The sequence below is a fragment of the Xyrauchen texanus genome, chromosome 28 (genome assembly GCF_025860055.1).
Source record: "Xyrauchen texanus isolate HMW12.3.18 chromosome 28, RBS_HiC_50CHRs, whole genome shotgun sequence".
Taxonomy (NCBI): Eukaryota; Metazoa; Chordata; class Actinopteri; order Cypriniformes; family Catostomidae; genus Xyrauchen; species Xyrauchen texanus.
Window position 1 is genome coordinate 14919066 of NC_068303.1, and position 26967 is coordinate 14946032.

The following is a 26967-nucleotide window of genomic DNA, read 5'->3' on the forward strand; positions in this document are numbered from 1 at the left end:
TCCCCATCTGGAAACCTGCATCATCTAGATACATGACACATTATGATGTGATTTCCTGTATAGAGTAACAGCCTTAAGGACATCACCTCCATAGAGTTTCATAACTGAAAGAGATGCAGAAATTGCACTGCTCAGTTATACTGTACAGTAGCATATGTCTTGGTAGGATCACCTGCAGGATGTAGTGAATGGAAACCCACAGCCACCTTTCAGTCTTTAACTTTAATGTTCATTTGGTTTTTAGATATATGACCTGTGCAATTAAAGTAAAAATAAAAAAATCCCAACAGTGGTCCATCTTTCTGAGTATAATCATTTATTATAAATTCCTAAATATAGACTAATCTTAATAAAGTGTACTCTATGTAAACGGTCATTGTGCTCATGTTTTTTAGTCTGGATTTATCAAGTTATTGACAAATACATTATATATGCAATTCACACAAGAATTTCTGAGTTATTTTTTCTAGGGCTTCAAGTAAAACAAAGTGTGGTGTAACTCTTTATATTAAAAAAATAGACAAAAGTGTAATTAAAAGCTAAAATTCTTAAAATAATGTAATGTTGGCATTAGCTTGGAATAATCTTTTATTATTATTTATTTAAAAAAATAAGCTGTGGACAGTGTTGGGTAAATTGGGTAATTACTTCTTATTACATCTTCTACAGTGTAATTAGATTACTGTACTAATTACTCTGTCTGAAAAGTAATTGCGTTACTTATTACTAATTTCTTTCTAAAACCCTTATCAACCTTGTCCAGATGAAAAATACAAGGGTAGACATGGAACTGTTCTTTTAATTCTTTCAAATAAATCATTTAAAATCAAATAAATTGTTCATGAACTGGCCAAAGAATTTAAATGAGCAGCGTTAAATTAGAAAACTTATATTTTAACATTAGATGTTCAATTTCGATTTAAATTCACTTGATTTATATAGAATTGTTCTACGGTCTATACAGTATTTAACACAATTACATCAGAAGTAACTAATTAAATTGCAAAGAGCAATCCCTTTACTTTTCTCAATGATGAAGTATTTTAATTACAGTAATTAATACTTAGTAATTGGCAGTGAAATAATTTTGTTTTACAATATTATTAATATTTGAAATAATTGTGTCTGCCAACATGCTGGTTGCCATACTTTTGTCATGTTAAACAAAAAAGAACACAGTACTTTCGTTAAGACCCTCATGACTGTAAAGTTTTATTTTTTTCCAGATATTTTTACACTTTTTATGGAAATTTTTAGTTGTGTATACTTGCATGTACTAAAGCCTAAAACCTTTTACCTGATGGCTTTACCACTTGACACTATTAAAGGCATTAAATAGATTTTTTTTTTTTGAAAATGCATCTTTAAAAAAAATAAAACAATAATGCAAAAAAGCATGGACACAAATGTTACATTTCTACCAATTTGATAAATGTGTTTTGAACTAGATTTTTAACAACCTTATTTGTCAACAACCCATACACCAATGACTGCAGCTCAGGGCCACTTATGATTGTTTAGTGACCCCTGCTGTTCACTGTGATTCACAGGTTGTCTTTTAAACTTGGCTAGTAACCCAGTATCAGTCTTCTGGATGTCTTTATGCCCCAAGTAGTCTGACAGTAGTCAAACACTAGAGTGTGTCTTAAACACCTAAACTCCAGAAATGGGGAGACAGGGAGGTTGTCTCTACCACCAGACCAAGTGATTGACAGCCATCATAACACTGGGAAGGTGTTTGATCGGTCTGGTTGATGGCAATGACACATGGAGACTGCCGTTTGCTTTAAAGAATTACAGTCAAGTGAGAATGCCTTATATATGTGCAGAGAGTTGCTTTTAACTGGAAGCTTTGGAAAAAGTTTTCTGACATTTGCCAGGAATGATGAGAGCTCAGGGAGTAGAGGTTAAGCTGTCTGTCCTTTTCCTGTAAACAGTCATTTTAGTGCCATGGAGGGAATTTTAATGGAGGTAAAGTCATTCTGCTTTTGCCAGTCACCTTGCATTTCAGTTACTTCTGTAGAGTGTGTGTGGGTGTGCCAGTGAGGCCACCCTCAGATGATTCTTTCTTTGATGACATAAGATTTGCAGAAAAATTTACTTCTTCAGTTTAGATCAGTTTAGAACCCCTCAAAATTAATGGTGTTATATTTATATACAGTTCAAAGTGACTGTTAAAAGAATAGTTTACACAAAAATTATAATTCTCTCATTTACTCACCCTCATGCCATCTGAAACTCATATGACTTTCTTCTGCGGAACACAAATATGTATAGAGCTCTGCACGTGGAATAACCATGCTTTAACCATCTATAAATGTAATTAATGTTAACAAATTATACATCTTTTCAAAGGTATAAGGGTTCAACATTGATATCTGATCTCTGTTTCACGATAGCAATGCTCCATAAACAGAAATTTAGTGCCAGGAGTACAAATGAAAACATGCAATATCAAAACGGGACTTAATACCATTGTTATGAAAACACGATCACCAGATGAATCCAGTTCGCCACACTTGGGTGAATTGTCCATGTCAAGCGTTCATTGAAAAACATCCAATAGCACTTTTTGTCCATAAAAGTGAAAATCTGAGAACTATTGATATATTATCCATGGTTTACATAAGATCTTTCCTGAAAGAATTACCCTTTGTCATCGTTCTTCATCAAACTATGCAATTTCATAAACAAAACGAGCCTGTCTCCAAAGTCTATTTTTAAAAACGGGGCGTAGTTTTATTCATAATAGCCAAGCAGTGCAGTCAGATTTTGTATCGTCTTGAAACGCAGAGCCTTAATTTGACTCTGTACACCACCTGTGATTTTACAGAGAAAAAAGCTTGCAGGAACCTCATTTTTTGTTCGATCATCTTCAAATTTGAAACATAACTTCTTTGGACTTGTGGCTTTGAGAACATTGTATTTCTGGGTTGTCTTGGTACTTTTATTATTGTTTTTTAGATTATAAAAACATGTTAAGCACAACATTTTTCCATTACTATGAACTTCAGCTTCTCTAACTTAAAAAAAATAACAACAAATTTTAATTCTGAGCCCAAAGTATATTCTCTGAAAATATACTACAACTGTGTCCATACTCCAGAATACAACCATTTAAGTTCAGGTATGTCATTTTCATGGTTTGTGCTCAAAAGAGGGGTGCGTATAAACAGGTTAAAACTGATCGTGCCAATGGAGTTACATTTTGGTCTACTTCTCCCCCAAAACTGATCGAATCACTTCAGAAGACATGGATTAAACTACTCGAATTGTATGAATTACCTATATGTTGCCTTTATGTCCTTTTTGGAGCTTGGAAGTGTTGGAACCCACTGACTTGCATTTGATGAATATATTCACGTCATATCAAAATAGCATTTTTGTGTTCCGCAGAAGAAAAGGAAAGTCATATGACATAGAGATGGCAACAGGGTGAGTAAATTATGAGAGAATTATCATTTTTGGGTTAACTACTCTTTTAAGTCAGTCACAACATTTAAATTTCAGTCAAATGGATGGATGGATTTTTAGCAGCATAATTTTCTCTGACATTCTGTATTTCGTGCCATTTATGTGTATTGAGCTCAGGCCCCAAAAGCTCAAACGTGGTTGTTTTGTATCATTTCCAGCAGCCGCAGTTTAGTTATTACTGCTGATAGCAGATGTGATGCAATACAAATGAGGTGTCCCTCTCTTATTTTCTGTCCCTCTTTGTAACACAAACACATAATACTGAAATGGAGTCTTATCATAACACTATTCTGCATCTGAATGCATATGAGGAGTTGTTGGCTCAAAGTGACATGTTAGGAAGGAAATGTCATTTAAAGGGATAATTCACCCAAAAACGACTCATCCTCATGCCATCCCAGGTGTGTATGACTTTCTGTCATCTGCTGAACATAATCAAAGATTTTTATAAGAATATCTATGCTCTGTAGGTGCTTTCAATGCAAGTGAATGGTGATCAAACCTTTCAAGCTTCAAAAATCACATGAAGGCAGTATAAAAGTAATCCATACTCCAGTGGTTTAATCCATGTCTTCTGAAGTCATGCAGTCACTCTGGGAGAGAAACAGATCCATATATAAATCCTTTTTCTTTACCATAAATCTCCAATTTCATTTTCACTTAAAAGGGCTTAAAATGTACATATTTCTCAACCACACCTATCACATCTCTTTTAAAACCATAGATGCTGCCATTATGTGATTTCTGGAGCTTGAAAGGTCTGGTCACCATCCACTTGTATTGTAAGCACCAACAGAGCAGAGATATATTTCTAAAATTCTTTGTTTGTGTTCTGCAGAAGAAATAAACTTCTGGGATGGCATGAGGATGAGTAACTGATGAGATAATTTTCATTTTTGTATGATCTATGCCTTTAAAATGAAACACAACTGCCTTCTCATTGTTCATTAAGATGCTATTGATGGATTATTTAAGGCACAAATAGTACAGAATGAAATTGTTTTCATTAAACTGATGGAATACAGAATTTTGATACATAGACATTGATGAATGTATTCTGGGTGGTTTGAGCAATTTACAAACTTTTACTCTATATTAAAAATGTTGATGTAGACCTGAGATTTTAAACAAGGTTTTCTGTGATTTTCATTGTGATCATATTCTGCATTCTGTAACTATGCCTATTGGAAACATTAATGCAGCTCTTGTAATGTATTATCTAATGCCCTGCAAAGTATGTGTGTGTGTGTGTGTGTGTGTGTGTGTGTGTGTGTGTGTGTGTGTGTGTGTGTGTGTGTGTGTGTGTGTGTGTGCGTGTTTTTGTGATTTACGAGGACAATTTTGTAAGTTACAAACTGGTAATTACAAGGTTATTATGCTATAAATGTGATTTATGAGGACATTTATAGTGTCCCCATAATTCAAATCGCTTAAAAATCATACTAAACAATGTTTTATTGAAAATGTAAAAATGCAGAAGGTTTTCTGTGAGGTTAGGTTTAGGGGTTGTGTTAGGTTTAGAGGATAGAATCTATAGTTTATACAGTATAAAAGTCATTATGTCTATGGATAGTCCTCATAATGATAGGTAGACCAACGTGTGTGTGTGTGTGTGTGTGTGTGTGTGTATGTGTAAATGTGTGGGTTTATTTGTTCTTACACTCATAATGATGTCCCTTTAAAGCCCTGTCCCATTCACCTCTCTCTATAGGATGAGAAGTGGATTAATTTGAATACTCTGTTCCTTAGAATACACTTCGATATTAAACACACTTTACATTCCTCTTGGTTTAAACCCCTGTGTTCAATCCCAAGACTGATATATGCATATTGAAACTCTTTATGAATAATTCATAACTTGTTGGAGGTCATCAAAGCAAAATAATCACAAGATGCAAGGCTTTCTGGTTATGAAATAAATCACACTGTTGTGGTGAAATCATTACCATCTTGTGTAAAATAGTTACCTGGTTACAATAAAGGTGTGAGACCAAGTATGCCATGAGAAAGGGACAGCTACTTAGATTGGACAGACAATTGCCATCATCCGTTGTAATGCATGCAGTCTCTGTGGTCTTCCAAAAAACTATGTCAGCAAGGGAACACCTTGTTTTAGTCACATTTCTGAAAACTTTGGCCCCTCTGAGTCGGAGAGCAATACAAACATGCATCAATGGAAGAGTCTTATCAAAGCCTACAAACAGCAATCCTATACCCAGGGCGTTTATCTCAGTCTTTTCCTTGTCTTCAGACAAAGCTCAACACTCTACGTTTTTGGAGCAGTCCAATATCCTCCGGGTGAAAGGACTCTCTCTCAGTTTCAACCTTTACTCCTAAGATGCTTTGAACTTCCCGCGAGCGATCCACGCTCCGGAAGCACCAACAGAAATCCTCCAGCTCACGGACTCAACTAGGACATTCACGCACACACGCAGTCTTGTTCAGCGACACAAAGGTCCATTTTGCAAGTATTATTCCATCTAAATTCAAATGCATTAGAGTGTGTAATTCCCTTGCTGGCTTTTAAGGTTTAACTGTTGTAACAAGTTTGCTATCCCTGTAATCTCTTTATTTTCCTTCCTGTTTTACTTTGTTTGTTCTATGTTAAATGTTTGTTGTTAAATGTGTTCTACGTTTGTTAAGTTTGTGATATATCCTAGTTCCTTGTATTAAACCCAATTATACGCTTGATTGTCTGTGTTTGTTGGTAAAGCAAAGCCTCTTTAATGTGCGATCTAAAGCTACGAGCTGATATTATCAAAGTAAGTTAACATGCTTTGATTAAGTAGGCTTATACTAAGAATAAACCTTCTGGAGAATTGATCAAGAGTATCGAGCAAAGTGGTTTGCTGGACGAACTGATTGGTTGCGGTACGGATTAATTCCATTAAGGTGTTCTGAAAATTAATACAGCCTGTCTGCACATGATGTAGCCTATATTCCTAATTAATTATAATTCGTTGTGTTTAATTATCTATATATATCTGAAGCAGACTTTTGGGCTATATAACCCCTGTTTTGGGGCAATTTAGAATGTATTGTTATCTAGTTCAAACCGTATGATTAATCATTGATTACAATCATTAATATTAATTGTACATTCCCCAAACCTGAACCAAGAAACCCTACACCACTTAATGCTGAGCATAAATGACCAACACCTCTTTCTGTCTCTCATTAATATCATGAATAAAAGGTAGCAGAATAATTGAGAAACAAGTGATGTTCCCATCTGTAGCTTTATGAAGTGTTTTGTGTGTGCGTGTGTGCGATCAGGTTATTGGTCAAAGCTTCATACGTACATGAAGACAGCCCTTACCTCTTAAGGGTCTCTTCAGCCTCTCCCAGGGCCTGATAAGGAAATGCATTCAATGCTTATCTCCATTATTACACTATGAAAGGGTAGAAAATCAAAGGGATCTATTCCAAACCTCAGTGAAGGCCCAGTGTTTGTCTTTCTCAGCACGGTTGTTATAGGTCACTTTCTGTGTGCTGCTTTTTTAAAGGATATAACAAAAAATAATAATAATAAAAATACACCTGGCTCACAAATTTGACCGCAACAGTATATGTTTTAATGATGCTTTCTAATGGAGATACAGTAGAATTTATTTCTATACTTTACAACAACTAAGAATTGGGATTCTTTTTCTTACACATTTTTAGTCCATATGCAACACAGATATATTGTTCTTTGTTGAGTTATTATGTTGTTTAGCATTTATCACTTTGTCATAGTTATTGAGTCATAATTTGCTCACTGGCTAAAATTGGATGAATAGGAAAAATATTAATTTGATATTTCAATATTAAATTAATACAACATATCATATTATGTCTGTTAGTACCTTTCTTCTCACATTAACTTTCGGCCCAGAAGCTGGTTTAATTGAATGGGATTATTATTTTTTCTAAAATAAAATAGTATTATCTCATGGACACAGAAAAACTGACTCCAACACACACAATGTTGTCTGTTCACTGGAGTACACTTGGCCTTCATTAAACAAGGACAGATGTCTGAGTCAATTACTAGTGACACACTCTTAAACAGACATGGCAAGACAGACGGATGAGCCAGTGTTACTCCACTTTCTCACAAAAGACATATACAGGTCCTTCTCAAAAAATAAGCATATTGTGATAAAGTTCATTATTTTCCATAATGTAATGATAAAAATTAAACTTTCATATATTTTAGATTCATTGCACACCAACTGAAATATTTCAGGTCTTTTATTGTTTTAATACTGATGATTTTGGCATACAGCTCATGAAAACCCAAAATTCCTATCTCCAAAAATTAGCATATCATGAAAAGGGTCTCTAAACGAGCTATTAACCTAATCATATGGATCAACTAATTAACTCTAAACACCTGCAAAAGATTCCTGAGGCTTTTAAAAACTCCCAGCCTGTTTCATTACTCAAAACCGCAATCATGGGTAAGACTGCCGACCTGACTGCTGTCCAGAAGGCCATCATTGACACCCTCAAGCAAGAGGGTAAGACACAGAAAGAAATTTCTGAACAAATAGGCTGTTCCCAGAGTGCTGTATCAAGGCACCTCAGTGGGAAGTCTGTGGGAAGGAAAAAGTGTGGCAAAAAACGCTGCACAACGAGAAGAGGTGACTGGACCCTGAGGAAGATTGTGGAGAAGGACCGATTCCAGACCTTGGGGACCTCGTGGAAGCAGTGGACTGAGTCTGGAGTAGAAACATCCAGAGCCACCGTGCACAGGCGTGTGCAGGAAATGGGCTACAGAGAAGCAGCACTGGACTGTTGCTCAGTGGGCCAAAGTACTTTTTTCGGATGAAAGCATATTTTGCATGTCATTTGGAAATCAAGGTGCCAGAGTCTGGAGGAAGACTGGGGAGAAGGAAATGCCAAAATGCCTGAAGTCCAGTGTCAAGTACCCACAGTCAGTGATGGTCTGGGGTGCCTTGTCAGCTGCTGGTGTTGGTCCACTGTGTTTTATCAAGGGCAGGGTCAATGCAGCTAGCTATCAGGAGATTTTGGAGCACTTCATGCTTCCATCTGCTGAAAAGCTTTATGGAGATGAAGATTTCATTTTTCAGCACGACCTGGCACCTGCTCACAGTGCCAAAACCACTGGTAAATGGTTTACTGACCATGGTATTACTGTGCTCAATTGGCCTGCCAACTCTCCTGACCTGAACCCCATAGAGAATCTGTGGGATATTGTGAAGAGAAAGTTGAGAGACGCAAGACCCAACACTCTGGATGAGCTTAAGGCCGCTATCGAAGCATCCTGGGCCTCCATAACACCTCAGCAGTGCCACAGGCTGATTGCCTCCATGCCACGCCGCATTGAAGCAGTCATTTCTGCAAAAGGATTCCCGACCAAGTATTGAGTGCATAACTGAACATAATTATTTGAAGGTTGACTTTTTTGTATTAAAAACACTTATTTTATTGGTCGGATGAAATATGCTAATTTTTTGAGATAGGAATTTTGGGTTTTCATGAGCTGTATGCCAAAATCATCAGTATTAAAACAATAAAAGACCTGAAATATTTCAGTTGGTGTGCAATGAATCTAAAATATATGAAAGTTTAATTTTTATCATTACATTATGGAAAATAATGAACTTTATCACAATATGCTAATTTTTTGAGAAGGACCTGTATAATGCTCTATATCCAGATAAAGGCACTTAATGAATAAATAAAAATAAATAAAACAATAAATATTATTATTAACAGTATTACTAATAGATAATCATTATTGTAAAGTTTTATTTAGGGGATTGTTCACCCAAAAATGAAAATTCTTTCATTATTTACTCACTCAAGTTGTTCCGAACATGTATGAGTTTCTGTGTTCCATGGAACACAAAATATGTTAGGCAGGATATTAGCCTTAGTCACCATTCACTTTGACTTTATGGGGAAAAAATGCAATGAAACTGAACAGTGACTCAGGCTGACATTCTGCCGGGATGAGTAGTACCTTTTAGTGAATACGAGAAGTGACAGGCAGGCAATGCAATGCAGAGGATGGAGGTGATGTGGGCAGATTGTTCGAAGTGGGTGACAACTTTGGAATTTTTAATGTTGTAATCTGGCAATGATTTTTAGCAGGTATGGGCCAATTGCAGGTTTCAATGTCTTTTGGGCTTAGAATTACAGTAGGTGGAGACATACTATACAATGGTGCAGAGGTGAAAGAATGTGTGTAGGGAGCTGAACAAATCCTTAAAAATGCACTTTGAATTGTGTAACCGAACGTAGACAAGTGGATTGGCTCATATTTATTTGTATTTTTTACTAAACAAGTATAACTTTAAAAATAAATAAATAAAACCAGTTAATATGAATGTCATCACATGAGCACATTTTATGGTTACATGATTGAATGTTATTACAGTGTAACTAGTGATCCAAATATCATACATAACCTTTGTTTATAGGAAGTTAGAGTAAAACCAGATTATGTTTGGTTATTATGTACTATCATACAGTATATCCAGATTACAGAGGCCGTCCTTATAAACCACTGCAGTAGTTTGCTGATCTATATCAGGGGGTTTCAAACTTTTTGATAGCAAGGACCTACAAAAATGATGATCCCCTTGCAAAGGAACAGCCTTCCTAAAATATAAAAATAGCTATATATTTCCATGTATAAAGACCCATTTATATTGTGTGAGAGAAATAAGCAGAATATAATAAAGACAACACTGTGTTTGAAAAATTTAATAATTGGCTTTTTTATTTAAAGGGATAGCTCACCCAAAAATGAAAATGATCTGATCATTTACTCACCATCATGCCATCCCAGTGTATTGCTTTCTTTCTTCTGCAGAATACAAACAACAATTTTTAGAAGAATATGTCAGCTCTGTAGGTCCACACAATGCAAGTGAATGGTGACCAGACCTTTCAAGCTCCAAAAATCACATTCAGGCAGCATAAAAGTAACCCATATGACTCCAGTGGTTAAATCTATGTTTTATGAAGCAATATGATAGGTGTGGATGAGAAACAGATCAATATTTAAAGCTGAAGTATGTAACTTTTTCAGTGTTAAAAATACTTTCTTCTGTCCCAGCTTAATATGCAGAGACAACTATTAGTAAGCCATGCACATGTCAATTTTCTTGAAAACTGTAAACACAGTGTCTCTGTGGTGCTATAAAATTCCTGTGTTTGTTTTGAGAGACCCGGTTGGACCCAACATTACTCAACCAATAGCCTGATTTGGGGGCGGGATGATCTGATAGTTTGAACAACAGCAGATGAGGGACATATTTAGAAAGCTGTTTTGAAAACATTGTTTAATTTAGCAATTCCGTTCAGTGACACTAGTGTTGCAGAAATCAAATACTTCAGCTTTAAAGGGATAGTTCACCCAAAAATGTAAATCTTCTTAACATTTACTCACCCTCATGCCATCCCAGATGTGTATGACTTTCTTTCTTCTGCAGAACACAAACAAAGATTTTTAGAAGACTATCTCAGCTCTGTAGATCGATACAATGCAAGTGAATGTTGATCAGGCCTTTGAAGCTCCAAAAAGGTGATAAAGCCAGCATAAACATAATCCATCAGACTCCAGTGGTTTAATCTATGTCTTCTGAAGGTTTTGAGTTAGAACAGACCAAAATATATCTCCTTTTTTAATGTACATCTTGAAAGCAGTCTTCTTGGTGATCATGATTTCAAGCTCGATTACACTTCCTATAGCATCATCTTGTGTTCTGCGCATGCGTCAAGCATGAAGAAGTGTAATTGAGCTTGAAATCATGATAGTGCCTAGAGACTGCAATGGCAAAATGTACAAAGAGGAGTTCTCACCCAAAACCAAATGGTCCCCTTCAGAAGACATTGACTACATTTACATGAACCCTCATAATGCAATTATAATGCGATTAAGGCAATACTGCGATTAAACTGTTGCTCATGTTAACAGAATGCTGCCATTATGATATTGGGATTATGCTAATAATCAGAGTAATGATAATCGCAGTAAGACTAGTGGAGTACTCCTATTTTTATCGCTTTATACAAGCATGTAAATGCTTTAATCACATTTCTTCCACTCTGACAAAAAGTGCACCTCCACCAGTGCGGCAGACAGATCATGCTCCACTCAAAAACAGACATAGCTGCACTTACTTCTCAACTTTAAGTGAAATGGCAGTTTCTTGCACCATTTTCCAGCACTGGTGCTCCCCTATCTACAGCCACATGGCAAAACAAAACATATTTTCCCAAGTTGTGAAAGTTCGTTTGCAGTTTGAATTGAATGTTGCTGGGATAAATATACCATATAACACAAAATAATGGCAAGGAAACACATCTTTGAAATGAGTTTTTGCTCATGGGCGGAACACAACAACATCCATTGCGTGTATTCCGATTCACAAACAGACGACTCGAATTATACTTTTAAGTGAATCAGAAATGACAGAGCAACCAGTGTAGTTCAACAAACAAATGACTCTAATTAACTGATTTTTTTTAGTGGATCAAATACAAGTGCATCCACTAACTCTTATAAACCAGTTCTTTTAATAAATTGTTCATAAAGACTCACAAACTGACTAATTTTCCTTAAGTATTTAAAAAGAAAAGCATTAAAGCATCATATTTTTCAAAAATAATCTGAGTATTTACAAGTTTCATATAAATGGGATTAAAGAGGTTTGCCAAAATCATGTAAACATCTTAATCTAATTATTCTTTATACTCGTGATTATTGCAGAAATCAGAGTATTGTTGTACATGTAAACGTAGCCATTGATTTAACCACTGGTGATTTATGGACTATGTTTATGTTGACTTTATCACCTTTTTATAGCTTAAAGGCTTGATCACAATTCACTTGCATTGTATGGACCTACAGAGCTGAGATATTCTTTTAAAATCCTTCGTCTGTGTTATGCAGAAGAAAGAAATTCATACACATCTGGGATGGCAAGAGGGTGAGTAAATGATGAGAGAATTTTCATTTTTGGGTGAACTAACCCTTAAAGCTAAAATAAATTATATCTGGAGAGTGGGAAAATGTTTACTTTGTATTAAGTTTTTTTTTTAAATTTTTTATACTTAATATTACATTTATTACAAGCTAAATGTGACAGTTTCAAAGAAAATCTCAAGGTAGATACAACAAAAATACAAACTATTACTGAAAGTATGTACACTGAAGAGGAGAGATGAATAATAAGAATTAAATTATAATGATACTAAATACACATTTGTTTTCCTTTCTTATTGATAAAAATATGGCTTTCAGTAGAATAAAATAATTTGACTAATGGCATGATTTCTGCGTGAAACAGTAACAATGTCAAATTTAGTACATATTACCCCCCCCCTTCTCTCTCTCTCTCTTTTTTTTTTTTACACTTTTTTTGGTAATTCTGCGGATCCCCTAGCACTCCCTTATGGCCCCTGGGGGTCCCGGGCACCACTTTAATATTCTCTTTAATACCCAACCCCCCACATTATCATGCAAGCACAATAGTGTTGTGTGGATTGGTCTGATCCACTATGTTTATTTTCCCATTTACAGAGCCAGGGCTGTGTACAAACAACGGACAGCTAGCAAATCGTGAAGAGATATTCGCGGAATTTGACAAAAAGCGTATTGTATTTAAATGACATACTCCACCTTTAAGACTGATGCGCTTTCCATCCTGCATCCCTGCATGACATGCCATGTCATACTTGCCTGGTCACTAGGAAAAGGGATTGGAAGGCGGCTTCAATAGTCATCTATTGTGGAGTGCGCATGCGTGGTGCTGCAGCGGCGTTTCCGCGTTGAGTGAGTGGAGTGGAGAAGGGGAGGGAGAGAGTGGAAAGAGAAGAGAAAGGGAACTGGAGACGCATCGGGAAGCCGAGTCAGAAAAGATAGAACGGACACCCCACAAGCGCGCACAAACCAACGACGGTCGCAGCCGAGCCGTTAGCCATGGAGGATACGGTGAAAAGCACTCTTTAAAATGTGAGGTTTAAAGAGGCGTGCTGCAGAAACGCGCGAGATCGGCTATCCCCTCTCATCGTCCACGGGTGATCTCGACTCGGCTGCTCTGTCCCCTCGCTGTGACACTCGCACTAGGGGAAAAATGAAGAAGTTTAATATCCGCAAGGTGCTGGACGGCTTGACGGCCGCATCGTCCCCCTCTCCATCCTCGCAGCCCGGCGGGGCCAAGGAGAATGAGCTCTTCCCGGAGACCCTCCAGTCGGAACACTTCCAGCTCTGCAAGGTGGGGAAGCTGTAGTGAATGTGTATCTGCACATCATGCAACATCTCCTAATGTTGCTTTTTCTCTAATAAACCTCACACAACTACCACTTAGTGCATGTTGTTTTACACTTTATGCAAAGACTTATTGATAAGTCTTTGCTCGTTTGCCTTTTCGGGTAGGCAGATGCGAAATGATTATTAATTTCAATCATACGTTACTATGGGAAATAGTATGCGCACTCAAATATAAAAACTCTATGGTTTCATAATTATATTCTGTATGGATACCTAATGATGTAATTCTTATCTTGTATAGCAAATCACATCATTATACAGTCGGAGAGATTCTCATTGCGCACCGGTGGAATACTTTTTTTTTTTTTTTACATGATAAGACTCGTATCTACACGTTATAGGCCTATCTACAAACTGTATTGTCATATTCTGTGCATACTATGATTATTACACCAGCTGCGTTCCAGGAGTGTGTGTAGAAAGAGCTGACTCGGTGTTTGGAAAATGCGCACAAATGCGTAAAATATTCATGCGTGACACAGGAATTATTTCTGTGTCACATCCAGTGTCTTCCAACGCTGGATTGTCCTTTCTCATATTTATAGTGCTTCATTTTTAAATCTACTTGGCTGTATTTTATCGAAGCGCTTAAATCATGTGTGGTCAAATGAAGCTGTGATGCTTGAGTGGAGGGAGGGGGATAAACAACCTGCTTCTTGCATAATCTACTCTGCTGGGATTAACATTTCATTTGCAATGTTGGGTATTTCCTTTTAACCCAAAACCTTTTCTCCCTAACTATCTTTTTGTTCCTCCTTCCCTCCCTCCCTCCCTCCCTCCACACACACACACACACACACACACACACACACACACACACACACACACACACTTGTTGTGTTTCCATGTTTTATGGGGACTTTCCATAGACATAATGGTTTTTATACTGTACAAACTTTATATTCTATCCCCTAAACCTAACCCTACCCCTAAACCTAACCCTCACAGAAAACTTTCTGCAGTTTTACATTTTCAAAAAACATAATTTAGTATGATTTATAAGCTGTTTTCCTCATGGGGACCGACAAAATGTCCCCACAAGGTCAAAAATTTCGGGTTTTACTATCCTTATGGGGACATTTGGTCCCCACAAAGTGATAAATACACGCTCACACACACACACACACACACACACACACACACACACACTTGATGTGGCTTAAAACCTAGTGAGCTGCCTAAATGAACTGCATTTTTGGCCATCACAGGTGCACAAAATGCTGTTTAGACATCACACTAAATTTTGAGTCACAGCCACAGTGTCGGGTGACAGTCATATTAAGGCCTAGTTGAAATGTTGGTGGGTTCAGTTGCCCTCTCTGGATTAGATCTGACAGTACAATTGATGGAGTTAATAGTTCTCAGTGAGAAACGTGTTATCTGTAGAGGCTCCTCTCTGAACGATCTTCACGCGCACGTAAATCCACATTCAAACTACCGCGTTATTAGATTATTAGGCCACATGCGCTCGCGGAAACAGCAGGATAATGACACGCTAAAGTACCAATTCTACATCGCAGAAGCAGAATCCTGACATATTTAGTCGTCATCATAGTTTTTTTCTGTCTTAATGATGTTTCCAAACCCATTACATGTGTATTATTTGCAGGATGTTACACGTTATGCTGTCACGTGAGGTAAAATATTTATGAACTGTATGTTTGGAGAATGATGACGCACGCGTATAATGTTATCAGACACGCTACTACACTTAGAATACTCTTAGAATATCGCAGTCTTATTAATATTTCACGACGAGACTACACAGGCGTTGGTCTTTTTTTATCAGGTTTAAATGTAAATAGTCAGGTAAATGTTGGTTGGGTTCATATTTAATATCATAATTTGTGGAAAAAATATGGTAAGAGAGATGGGAAAGGATGGAGTGAAGCTTGTCTCAGTTCTCCAGCTACTGCACATCGACAGGTACCCGTCCCTGAGAGCACCGCTTACGTAAGGCGCTTTTTTAGCCACTAAACAAACACAGACAGAGTGGCTGTGGATCAAAACTTAATGAGCTGCCTTACTAGACAGCATCATAACCACGTATACGATAGCCAGAAACCCTGTCGATGTAGGGAGCTAACTGGGGTTTGAGACCCAGCCAGAGAGAGACGATGACAGCTGTTGAGCAGGGAGGCCAGTGCTGGAAACCGGTAGCTAACCACTTTTGTTCAATGGATACAGTGCAGCAAGGTCTCTGTTCTCACTTCTTTTGTTTTTAATCTAACTATTGAACATCAGGATTGTTCAAGTTATTGAAATGGGCTCGATACAATTAGTTTTTGGGTGGGCATTAACACATGTTGGATATATTGAATTGAAATGGAGTTGAAATATGATTATTGACTACATTTTTGTTGTAGGGCTACTCTAAAGTGCCCTATACATACAGCACATAATCTGATTTGTCATCATAACTTGATAAAAGTAAATGTTATGAAACATAATGAAAAACAACATTAAAATAAAACCACATAAAACACTATGCAGTTCAATACAATAAAAATATGTCAAATAAATAAAGTGTCTCCCAATATATGTATAGACTCTGTAGACTGTTGTACAATTTCCCTGTTTTAAATAACACTGTGTATATACAAAGGATGTAACCAAATACTCAAATATATGAAGCATATCATTTTATTAAAGCACTTAGATTAATTCTTCTGTTAAAACTTGTGTATTATTTAAGCATTATTTTTACAGTTGTTTTAGGGTTTTAGGGTCTGTTGATATTATACCGTCATCTGTGGCTCAGGTGGTAGGGCGGGTCGGCTACTAATCACACGGGTTGGTGGTTCGATTCCGGCCCACATGACTCCACATGCCGAAGTGTCCTTGAGGAAGACACTGAACCCCAAGTTGTTCCCAATGGAACTATGCTAAGGTTAAAAAAGGCGCTATATAAGTGCATACCATTTATATCATGTTGTCATGGCAACAAAATTGTGAAATTGGCTTTACACAGAAAAGGTCAGTATACTATCACTAAAATAATGTAAATAACAAAAAAATGTTTTAAATATTTTTTTGAGAAGGAGGAACTATTCAAAATAACTTTTTGTGGTAATCTTTGTTGTGCCATAAATGCTGTCGATTGATCTTAAGTTCTATTGAACCCCAAATATTCCTTTGAAATTTAAGAAATCTAAGAACCGTTCATTGGAAACCCATATTCACTGAAAAATATGTGTTCTGATCTTCAGACTGTGCGCCATGGCTTCCCCTATCAGCCCTCCTCTATGGCATTCGACCCCGTCCAGAAAATCCTTGCCATTGGGACTCAGAGCGGAGCTTTACGATTGTATCCTTTTTATCACAGAACGGAAATCGTGTGTGTGCTCTTTTTCAGGTGCACAACAAACCTGCCAGTGAGTATTTGCCTTTCTTTACCAGCAGTTTTATCAGGTGTAGTCTGTTTCTGCAAGTTTGTTTAACCATTGTCTTTTTCAAATGCCTTGCTTATGCCTTTCTCAAATGTGACTATGTTATGCTGCACCACAACACAACATGTTTCATATGCTTTAAGTGATGCCAATTGTTGTATTTAACTGAGTTGATCCACTGTCATGGCTTGTCAGTCAGGACCATCATAAATCAATTGTAAAAGGGTGTTTATTGTTACTGGATTAGGATTAGTATGGTACAATACATTATACTGTAGTTCAGTGACACTTTCAATACCCTTATGACAGAATCCTTATAAATACTGTATATTCAGTTATTAACTACACTGCACAAGTCACTGCAGTCTGTTCTCACCCTAGAGACAGCAAAGAGCATCTTGCCTAATCAAAACCTCAATTCACACTATGTATTCAAAAAGACAGCCTTTGATTTTTCAATGTACTTTCATGTTTGCAGATTCATTCATACACACAGATGCATGACATTACTTCCCACAGTGATTGCTGCTCTAATTGAAAATTCATATTATGTACCTGTCAGTACATAAGAATTTACTGTCAATCTGATTGGAGAAAGGGCTCAGCTGGCACTGCCCTTTGTCAGATGTTGAATGGTATTGGTGAAACTGCCTCTTAAGAAACTATTCATCTGCTCTCTGAGGAGATCGGTGTTACTTAGTCTCATTGAGCAACTGTGATCAGATAAACATCCGCTGCTGTGAAATGAGGGCGATGAGAATCTTCCAACAAGACTCAAAATTTTGATTAGTGCAACCTTCCCTCTTTCTTCTCTCTGACATTCCTCTTGTCTCATCCCAAGCTATTGGCAATGCAAAGAAGTAAAAAGGAATCTCAAGATTTACCTGGATGGGAGTTGGTGTGGACGAAGTCTCACCTTTGGTTTTGCAAATTACTTTGGTCTGTGGTCAGTTTCACATTTGTTAAAGAGTCTCTTAGGTTAGAGTAGTTTTAGCTTGTTGATGCTGTGCTTTTGTGCTGATTGTTTGGAAGTTGTTCTGTTTTATAGGTCTGTAATCCTGCTTTCTTTCAATAACTGGGGACCCATTTCTGTTCACTGAATAGGCATCATTGACCTTTATACATAGAGAATCATGTGTTGATGTCTAGTTAAATGTGGGAGTTCGGAACAAGTTTGTTTTGCAGCTTAGTTTCATTTAATATTAATTATTAATTGAAGAAGAAGTTGTGAATTCTGGAAGTTACAGTGTGTTTTCAAGATATGACCCATTATATTGGCAAATGTGAAAGTTTGACACAATGAGAGCAAGATTCAGTCACTTGCCTTAAACTGTGCTTAAGACTTAGCATATTAGAGAACATGTGACTAATTCCAGATATGCTGATATTTCTTATTAGACGTATGGAAAATTACATATTATTCTGTTGCATTTGTAGTTTATGCTTGTAAATCTGTAGCGGTGCACTGCATAGTACATCGCAGATCTGTTTAGCAGTTGTGTAAACCTTTCCCCAGATGAGAAAGACTGAAAGTGGCAGATCAAGAGGCCAGAATGGCAGAATCCTGGCAAAGTCATCCAGAAGATTAGAGCAGTAGGCGGGCAAATGCACTGTGATCCCAAAAGCTTTCTGCTTCCCACATCTCACTTCAGACTAGAGAATGCCTCTACTTTCCTCAAAGTGACACAATGTCCAGATGTTAAAAGACCAAGAGACAAAGAGTAAGAGAAAGCCTATATTACAAATTAGACATTGAATAGTTTTCCAAAGAAATTGCCAAAGAGGGCTTATCAATGGTTGATTGATATGGGTTTTTCAAGATATGATAACGATATTGATATAAAGATAGAATAGTGGTCAATATAAAGCTCTATACATAATGCAATTTAATGACAGCAAATTAGATTATAAATTCTCTATACAATTGGAAACAATAGTTGTTTACTATCCATTTGACAAGGTTGTCATTATTTTCAGATTTTGGAACTGACACAAGCAGGAGGCATCACTTCTGTTATTCTTCCATCCAGAAAATGTTATTCGCCAATGCCGGTAATCTTAACATGGCCAAATATCATCCAAAAACTGTATTTGGCTCTCTAGAGTTCACAATTGCTATTTCTCAATGTGCATTCTTTTTTGTTCTTACGTTCTCGTGGACTCATTCAACATCATCACCCACTGCCAAAAGTAATTCCAGTACTCAAGAACGCAAGTTTCGAGAATGAATAAAATTACCCGGATATGTTCTTGATCAGGCAGAATATCGAGGATGCACTGGATGGTGACTTGCAGGCAAGAACTCGGTACAACTTTGGCAGATGAAAGATATTTCATGTTGTGTTTTCCCTCAAGAGTTTCACGCTGTAAGCTCGCAAAAGTCTTACAGCTTGTGAGAGTTGTTATACTATGTCAACATTTCTTGTTTTGTTGGGCATGATTTTAATGAAGTAATAAACACATGGAAGAAACAAGTGTTTACAGGCTTTATTCTTTTAATGTGTCACTAGTTCTGCAAAACCTCACCGGAGTAAGGATAATAATGCTGATTTGATAATGCCAGTAGTTGTCACTGACTTCAGATGTGAGGTGACGGTTATTTGCTCAACAGAATGATCGCTGCACATCTCAAAGCTTGCAATAGATGCGTTCTACATCCTCCTGTCCTTCCAAGTTCATTCTTCCGAGGTAGCTTGGAAAGACTAGTCTTCATAAGAATGCAAGTCCATTCTCTACATTCTTTGCATTGAGAAACAGCCAATCAGTTTATAGAATTGTTACTGTATAGAAATTAGCATTGCCTGTAGTTATTTAGCTTTAAAGGTGCTATATGTAATATTTTTACTGTTCTAAATCATAAAATGACCATGTAGCAGGGCGGAGGGCAGGGCCGGGTGGTGATTCTACACACCCGGTCCCTTATCAGGCTAATCAAGCCTCCGAGAGGGATAAAGGCCGACTGGGGGAAGATGACCGCGGGAAGATGGTGCGGGAGAGAGAGATCGTTTACAGGCATGTCTGTCACGTGTGATTGTGTCTTTTGGTTAAGATTCTCATTAAACTATTATTTATATTGTCAAGCCGGTTCTCGCCTCCTCTTTGCCCATCTAAATCCCTTTACACTGGTGCCGAAATCTGGGAAGGAGGAGGGATGCCTGTCGCGGAGTCCTTGTCACTGCCGTCCACCCGTGGGAGCGCCGCTGCCATCCGCCGGGGGATGGAGTAGCCGGACCGCCCAGACGCGGTGAACAGCCACCGTCCACGAGGCGAATGGGGACTGGACTCCCCGACCGCCTGGAGTGATGGAGCTGCTGCCAGGGGTGGAAAAGGGCCCTGCCATCCCCCAGAAATGCGAAGGGGTCGAAAGAAGACCGCCGTCCAGGAGGGGAGGAGAGAATTGACTCCCCAACCGCCTGGAGCGGTAGGGCCGCTGCCAGAGGCAGAGGAGTGTCCCCACGAGTCACTGGGAACGCAGAGGGGCATTCTGTCCGGCGGGGGTCGTGGGTCTGACTCCGGGCCGCCTGGGGAGGAGTGGCTGTCATCCACCTGAGAGGGTGGAGGAGTAATCGAGGACCATGCAACGGTGTATCAGAGAACCGGCAAGGAAGTTTTTTTTTCTTTTTCATCTCTCTCTCCTCTCTCTCTCTTTTAAATTTTACAGTGTTTTTTGGGGGGGGGTACTACGATGTTACAGGATTGGATTGTGTAACATCGTAGAGCGGAGGATTGTGCGGGAGAGAGAGATAGTTTACGGACATGTCCGTCGTGTGTGTTTGTGTCTTTTGTTTAAGTTTCTCATTAAACTATTATTTATATTGTCAAGCCAGTTCTCGCCTCCTCCTTGCCCATCTAAATCCCTTTACAGACCATAATCTGTCATTAGAGAATTAGGAAACTATGCTATGTTGAAATACTGGCTTCTCCGATAATAACGCTACAGCCAGTATATTCTACTTTGAAGTTTCCATTCCGGGCCGTAATTTCTGTTTATGTTTTGGACTGTGTGATCCTGCCCACTGACCAATAGTATTTCAACACCACCGGGTTGCCAGATTTGTACAAGTTTAAAGGCAAACGACACTGTGTGCTGCAGCCATTGAATCTAGCAAATTAACTGGATCAAAGATAACAGATTCCACCAGACCTAAAAAGCCTTGCCATTCATCTAAAAACCACCTTGACCAGAGGTGTAGTAAAACAAGGATAAATATTGGAGATGCCTTTGGAAGATGGAGACAGCTTAAAGCCCAGAAATCCTTTAAAATGGATGCTGAGTTGGCTAATTTGTGTGTCAACATTCTGGCAACCCGCATGAGCTTTGAATCTGGGACGTGGCAGACAACTCTACAATATTTTGAATTTGGACTGCAGTACCCATTTCAAATGCTTGTTGTCAATCTTACATATAGCACCTTTAAAACAATGAAAAACAATTTTTTTGTGTTATTAGAGGAATGTTTTTGTCTTCTATTTGAATAATTTAATCATGGGGGTGAAGCTGAGATTCTTGTGTAGCCGACTGTTTTGGGTCGTCCCTGCCCTTAGTGAATTGTCAAGCACAGAGTGTATGGCAGACTCGTAACTCACCCAGCCTCACAGGCCCAAAGACTGTGGATCACACGCAGATCTATTGATCAACCTCTCATAGACACACATACACACACACACACTTACAAAGTGGTGTGATAACCTTATGGTAAAGTAGATACATTTAAATTAGTCTCATGAATGTTTTCACTTCCTCGGTTGTAGTAGACTGTCTGTGAGATTATTGGCTGCTACACACAAAAATTTACTATATCCAACACTGATTGCTGACAGTCATAATCACTGTAATTTAGAATATAACCCAATATCAGTCTTATAATTGTATTCATGATGATGCTGATTCAGCCCTTCAAATTTAATTAGGGGTATTTATTTCTAAAGAAGATGTATGTCACAATGATCATGCCTCGTCCCCATTTCAGGTTGCAGAATTTTGCAGAGTTTGTGTTAAGGGCATGTAATGAACACTTAAAATACGTCATGCAAATGTCATGCAAAGATGGATTATCTGTTGGAAACAGATACCTTAATCACAATACCAGCCAAGGTATCGCCGTACCAATGATGATACCACTCATGTTGTTTGGATGTGCTGTTCCTTATATGTAATATGCTGATATTCTTTTGTCACATTAACCCTTTAAATGATTATTATTTTTAAATTGAATATTAGAATATTATTATTATACGTTATTTAAAAAAAAAGCAAACCTGGAGCTTTTTGTATTCTTAATGATTGTTAAAAGCCACGCTCTCCAAGTATACAATTTCTTTATACCATGTGCGCAAAATATTTGCTAGGAACACAAGCACATCCACATGCAGTGATGTTAGCCTTCTAGAGTGTAAAGTGTGAAAATGACATTTTATCCTCGACCTATAGTAGTGCGGGTAAACTGTTTCTGAGAATGGTAAAAAAGACACTTAGATGTCCATAAGTAAGATTCCATTACATGCACAGATATGAAATATGAAATATGGCTATGTTTATTTCAGTGTGTTGTTGCTTATGGCATGTATTGCTATGTGTGTCATGCATGTTCAGAGCTGAGCCCAACACATACACACTCATACACATAGACATTGCCTGAGGACGGTTATGCCACTTCTTACGTAATCCACAGGAGCGAGGCTCATCATCTGGAGAGCTTGGCTGTAGTGTGTGTGTGTGCGTTTGTGTGCTGTGATCGGCTCAAGCAATGGAGTTTAACTCCGTCATCTGTGCCACAATGGCACAGCAGCAGCCGTACATGTCTGAGTGTGCGTGTGACTGCATAAGTTACTGTACTTTGTTGCTGTTGCTGCTGGAAGCCACCAGTACAGTACTGCACAAAGCTGATTAGATTTATAAAGCACACCGTACTTATCAGTGCATTAGGGAACTTATACACTAGAGAAAGCTCTGCTGGAGTGTTTGACAGATGGGAATGCGTAAGAACCATTTTAAGGGTGTGGACAAAGTCGGGGCAGTTTGAAATCAAGCGGGAATACATTGATTTGCATTTCTGAATAACCAGTCTCTCAGAAATTCTCATTGGTCATCAATGCCTACTTTAGAGTGCGTTGCAACAAAAGTTGAAACCTTTAGGTCACACAACGGAGCATCACTTTTGCAAACCCTTGCATTTTCCCTCTACACCCGTTCAACAAACCATCCCTATTGAAATCGATGAATAGGTAAATGCTAGGTAAATTCTAATGTGTAAATGCCTTAAATAATAGAACAGCACAGAGCATACCCTCAGGTGGCTGCAGTTTTTGGGCCCAGTTGTAAGAAACCCCTAAGTTATAATTGTAAGCCTGTTGTCACTAAGGGGTTTCTCCTAAATTAAGGGTTGTATTGCAATGGGCTGCTGATCTTGAAGATTACAATTTAGATGTGATTGATTTGTTAGCTTTGTGCTTATTCTCATTGTGGTGCTTCCAATTAATTGTATATGGTTATTTGACCACAATGACCATATTACATTGAATATCAATGATGTATAACAGGTGTATTTTTAGTCATACCTTGTTTGCTACCCAGTCAGTCTTTAGTGATTTGTGGAGACTGTGTGCTGGCTTTGCATTGTTTTAGGACATTGTTTCAATTTGACTTCACAAGTCAAGCACCACCTTATTAAACCTCACTCAGCTCTCATGGTCCTCACTCACATCACATTAATCCAGCATTTCTGAATCCAAACGCACCCTCGCTGCATTAAGCTTACTTGAGTTCGTCCTGTTCTGGCCCCAGGATTTCAAATCTAGCAGGTCATTTTTATGCTAACCTCTTCAAAAAGCTCCCACAATACTTACTCTTTTTATTATCTACTCAGAAGAAAGGGTATCGGTCCATCTGAAATGATCCTCTTTTATTGCGCTGATCTAATAAGCACCGCCTGTATTCCCATCTGTTTTCCCTGCGGCTCGCAAGAGAAAACCTTTTAACAACAGGGACAAAAAAAAAAGGTCTTGTGTGTGCCGGTACCTGGTCATCATAGAAATATGTCTTTATGACGTTGCAAAAAGGCTATAAAAAAATGTATAGTAAATTACCCACCTTGTACAATCTAGGAGCGTAGGCCTATCAGACAGTATGCTAGACAAGGAGAAGCACTAATTTGGAGCTGGGTGACACCCTCGCATAAGGGCACTTGTGAGTCATCACTTTGAAGGTAAGGCTAATGGAAAAGTTGCAGAAGGATTCAATATTGTCTTCACTTTCAGAAAAGAATGCTTTTGTTTTTGATGTCTCACAAAGTTCAGGCACATTGCCTTTCCATTAACTAACTGCCGTGAGCTGAAACAATTTTAGAATGATGGACAGTGCAGATCCTTTATGTAAACCCAAATATTTGAATCTTGTCTGTTGTTCTGACCAGTGGTGCCAGAACAAGTTTCAGAGTAAAAAACAGCTAAATAATATTCATGAACTCAGAAAAAACTGAATTCATGAATATTATTTAGCTGAATACTTACATTGCGGATGTTCCACACTGATTTAGCATTGAAATACAATATCCCTTGCTGTGTCAGTTAAGTTTGCCCTATTAATCTTTACTAATTTATCCAGAAATAGTGTCCATAGAAAAGCTCTCAAGAGATGTAAAAAAGAAATGTCAACAATTTAACCTCAAGAAACTGGAGATAAAGACTAAAAATAAAATTTTTAAAATCATTTAACTTATTAAAAGTTTTAATGGCACATTGATTGGCTGTTTCCCCTCTGACGTCCCTGCTTCTAAATGTTCTCTGTCTGTTTCGCACCTGCTTGCATTCTGTTTCTCACCCTGTCTCTTTACCTCCCCCCCATATCTGCAGTGCATTTTTGTTTCTGTTTGTGCTAAGTGGTTGCTATGTAGTTTAGAAAGCGTGGTGTAGATTATGGGATGTGGTTGCCAGGCGAGACAGACTCCTATTCTCTCAAGGTAAGCTTGGCAGTATTGTGAGTACCTCGTGCCTTTGTGGTCACCTACCTGGTCTGTAATTACACACAACCGACTGTACACTGTGCTTCATTGGCTCTTAGGCAATCTTGCAAACGTATTCCATTTTCAGTGTAAAAGACGCATTCAAGGAAGTGTCGTCTGTCAGTCACAACACAAACACTTACACACGCGATCACACGCCCCAGATTAGGCTTCATCATTCTAACGAGGCTTCTCCGAGCTGTCTGTCAGCCAGTCTCTCTCACCATCAAAGCTTGTCCTTGGCTCATTGATCTGTTTCATCACTTCAAAGAGGCTTCTAATCCCAGAGCCCTCCCCTCTTCCCGTTCACCCTTCCATCACTCTGTTCTACTCCAGACCCTTCAGCCAAGATTATCCCCTGTCATACACAAGCACACCTTTGCTATGATTACGTTTTTGCGTCTGGATCACAACATTAATTTCTTATTGGGATCAATGGATGTGTCTCGGAGGTCGCATTTGTCGGCCGCATACGTCATCGAGGCTGTCTCTTTTCAGAAAAGCGAGTAGGATAAATCTAATGCAGCCTTCGACCTTCTTTCACGGGAATTCGGAGGATGCGTTAGGTGTATCCTTGGTGGGCACTCATAACCCACAATTCTTTGCATCAACAGAAATGTCAAAATTTCTGTAGATATGTTCAAATGCAAGGAATGTTAATTCCCAAGTTGAAGTACCTCAGTAGATGGGTGCAGAGTATATAATATGTATAATTATATTAATATATAATTAAAATAAAGTATTAGACTAAAAGTACACCTGTAAAATCTATTTTCTTTTCTCTTTACATCATTATAACTCTCCTAAAATGTACCTCATACATTTCCTTCTAAATGGACTTTGTTCGCTTCTCACTCAAAGTGCTTGTGCTTGTTAAAGAGTGCCGTGCTGTCATAGCAACCATGTTACGTTCCGTTTCCGTTTGTCATTGGATTTAAATGAGCCTTCCTAGCATGCAGCCTTCCAAATGAGACACATCCATTGTGTCTACATATCTTTAGAAAATCACGTGCAAAGCTTCAGCCTCATTTGAATTTTGTCATTTAGCCATATCCTGACAAATTAGTGTTGGTCAGTTGCAAGGACAGTCTCGGTTTTGGGAAAATGAGGGCTAATGTCCCTGCTGTTGTTTTAACAGCTGTATTGTGATCCTGGTAACCCTTCAGAGGTCCTGGGATTCAGTGCACGCCTGTGAGATGGCCTTTGATCATTAAGTACTAGCATCCAATCCCCTCAGTGGTCCTCATGGCAGGAGTGAGGCTTTGAGCAAACACACACTGTACTGGAGTGTGCAGTAGCAGGTGTGACCTTGACAGGGAGTTAGCGAGGGCGTGCAGGTCAAACCACTCTTTATTTTTCTCTCTTTCTGCTTTCACGCTTTCCTGTGGGCTGAGTACCGTTCACATCTTGTGCTAATAACAGAAATATCCTTCTCTTTCATGCTCTCTTTCTCTGCCTGTTCTTCCTACTCTTTGCATAATCATCTCTGTTCTTTCTTTGTTTCTTTTTTCTTTGTTTCTTTCTTTTTTGCTTTCTTTCATTATCTTTGCTTTTCATTTAGTTACTCTGCAAAAGAAAGACCACAGTTAACATCATTGAGTTTTGGGAACAGCTCTTATATAAGAAAGCATTGCTAAATACTTTATACTCTGTCTTTTATCTTTCCCTCAACCATGTTTGAGTCCCTTTGGCCTCTGAAGTTGTAAGTGAGAATATTCATTTACAAAAAGGGAAGAAAGAAGATGTGCAGACTTTTAGTTTATCTGGAGTTTGTTCAGCGGTAAATTCTGAAAATGATTCACGTTCAAGA

The 26967-nt window shown here is 38.1% G+C and overlaps 1 protein-coding gene across 1 annotated transcript in view; it reads left to right on the forward strand.

The window, feature by feature from the left end:
- The first annotated feature begins 13310 nt into the window (after positions 1-13310).
- Positions 13311-26967, forward strand: part of LOC127622132 (syntaxin-binding protein 5-like) — a 124627-nt gene continuing 110970 nt past the window's right edge. The window contains exons 1-2 of the mRNA XM_052096082.1: positions 13311-13712; positions 16978-17075. Of these exons, the coding sequence (XP_051952042.1) occupies positions 13572-13712; positions 16978-17075 (239 nt within the window). The 5' untranslated portion in view covers positions 13311-13571. The remainder of the gene's footprint in view (positions 13713-16977; positions 17076-26967) is intronic.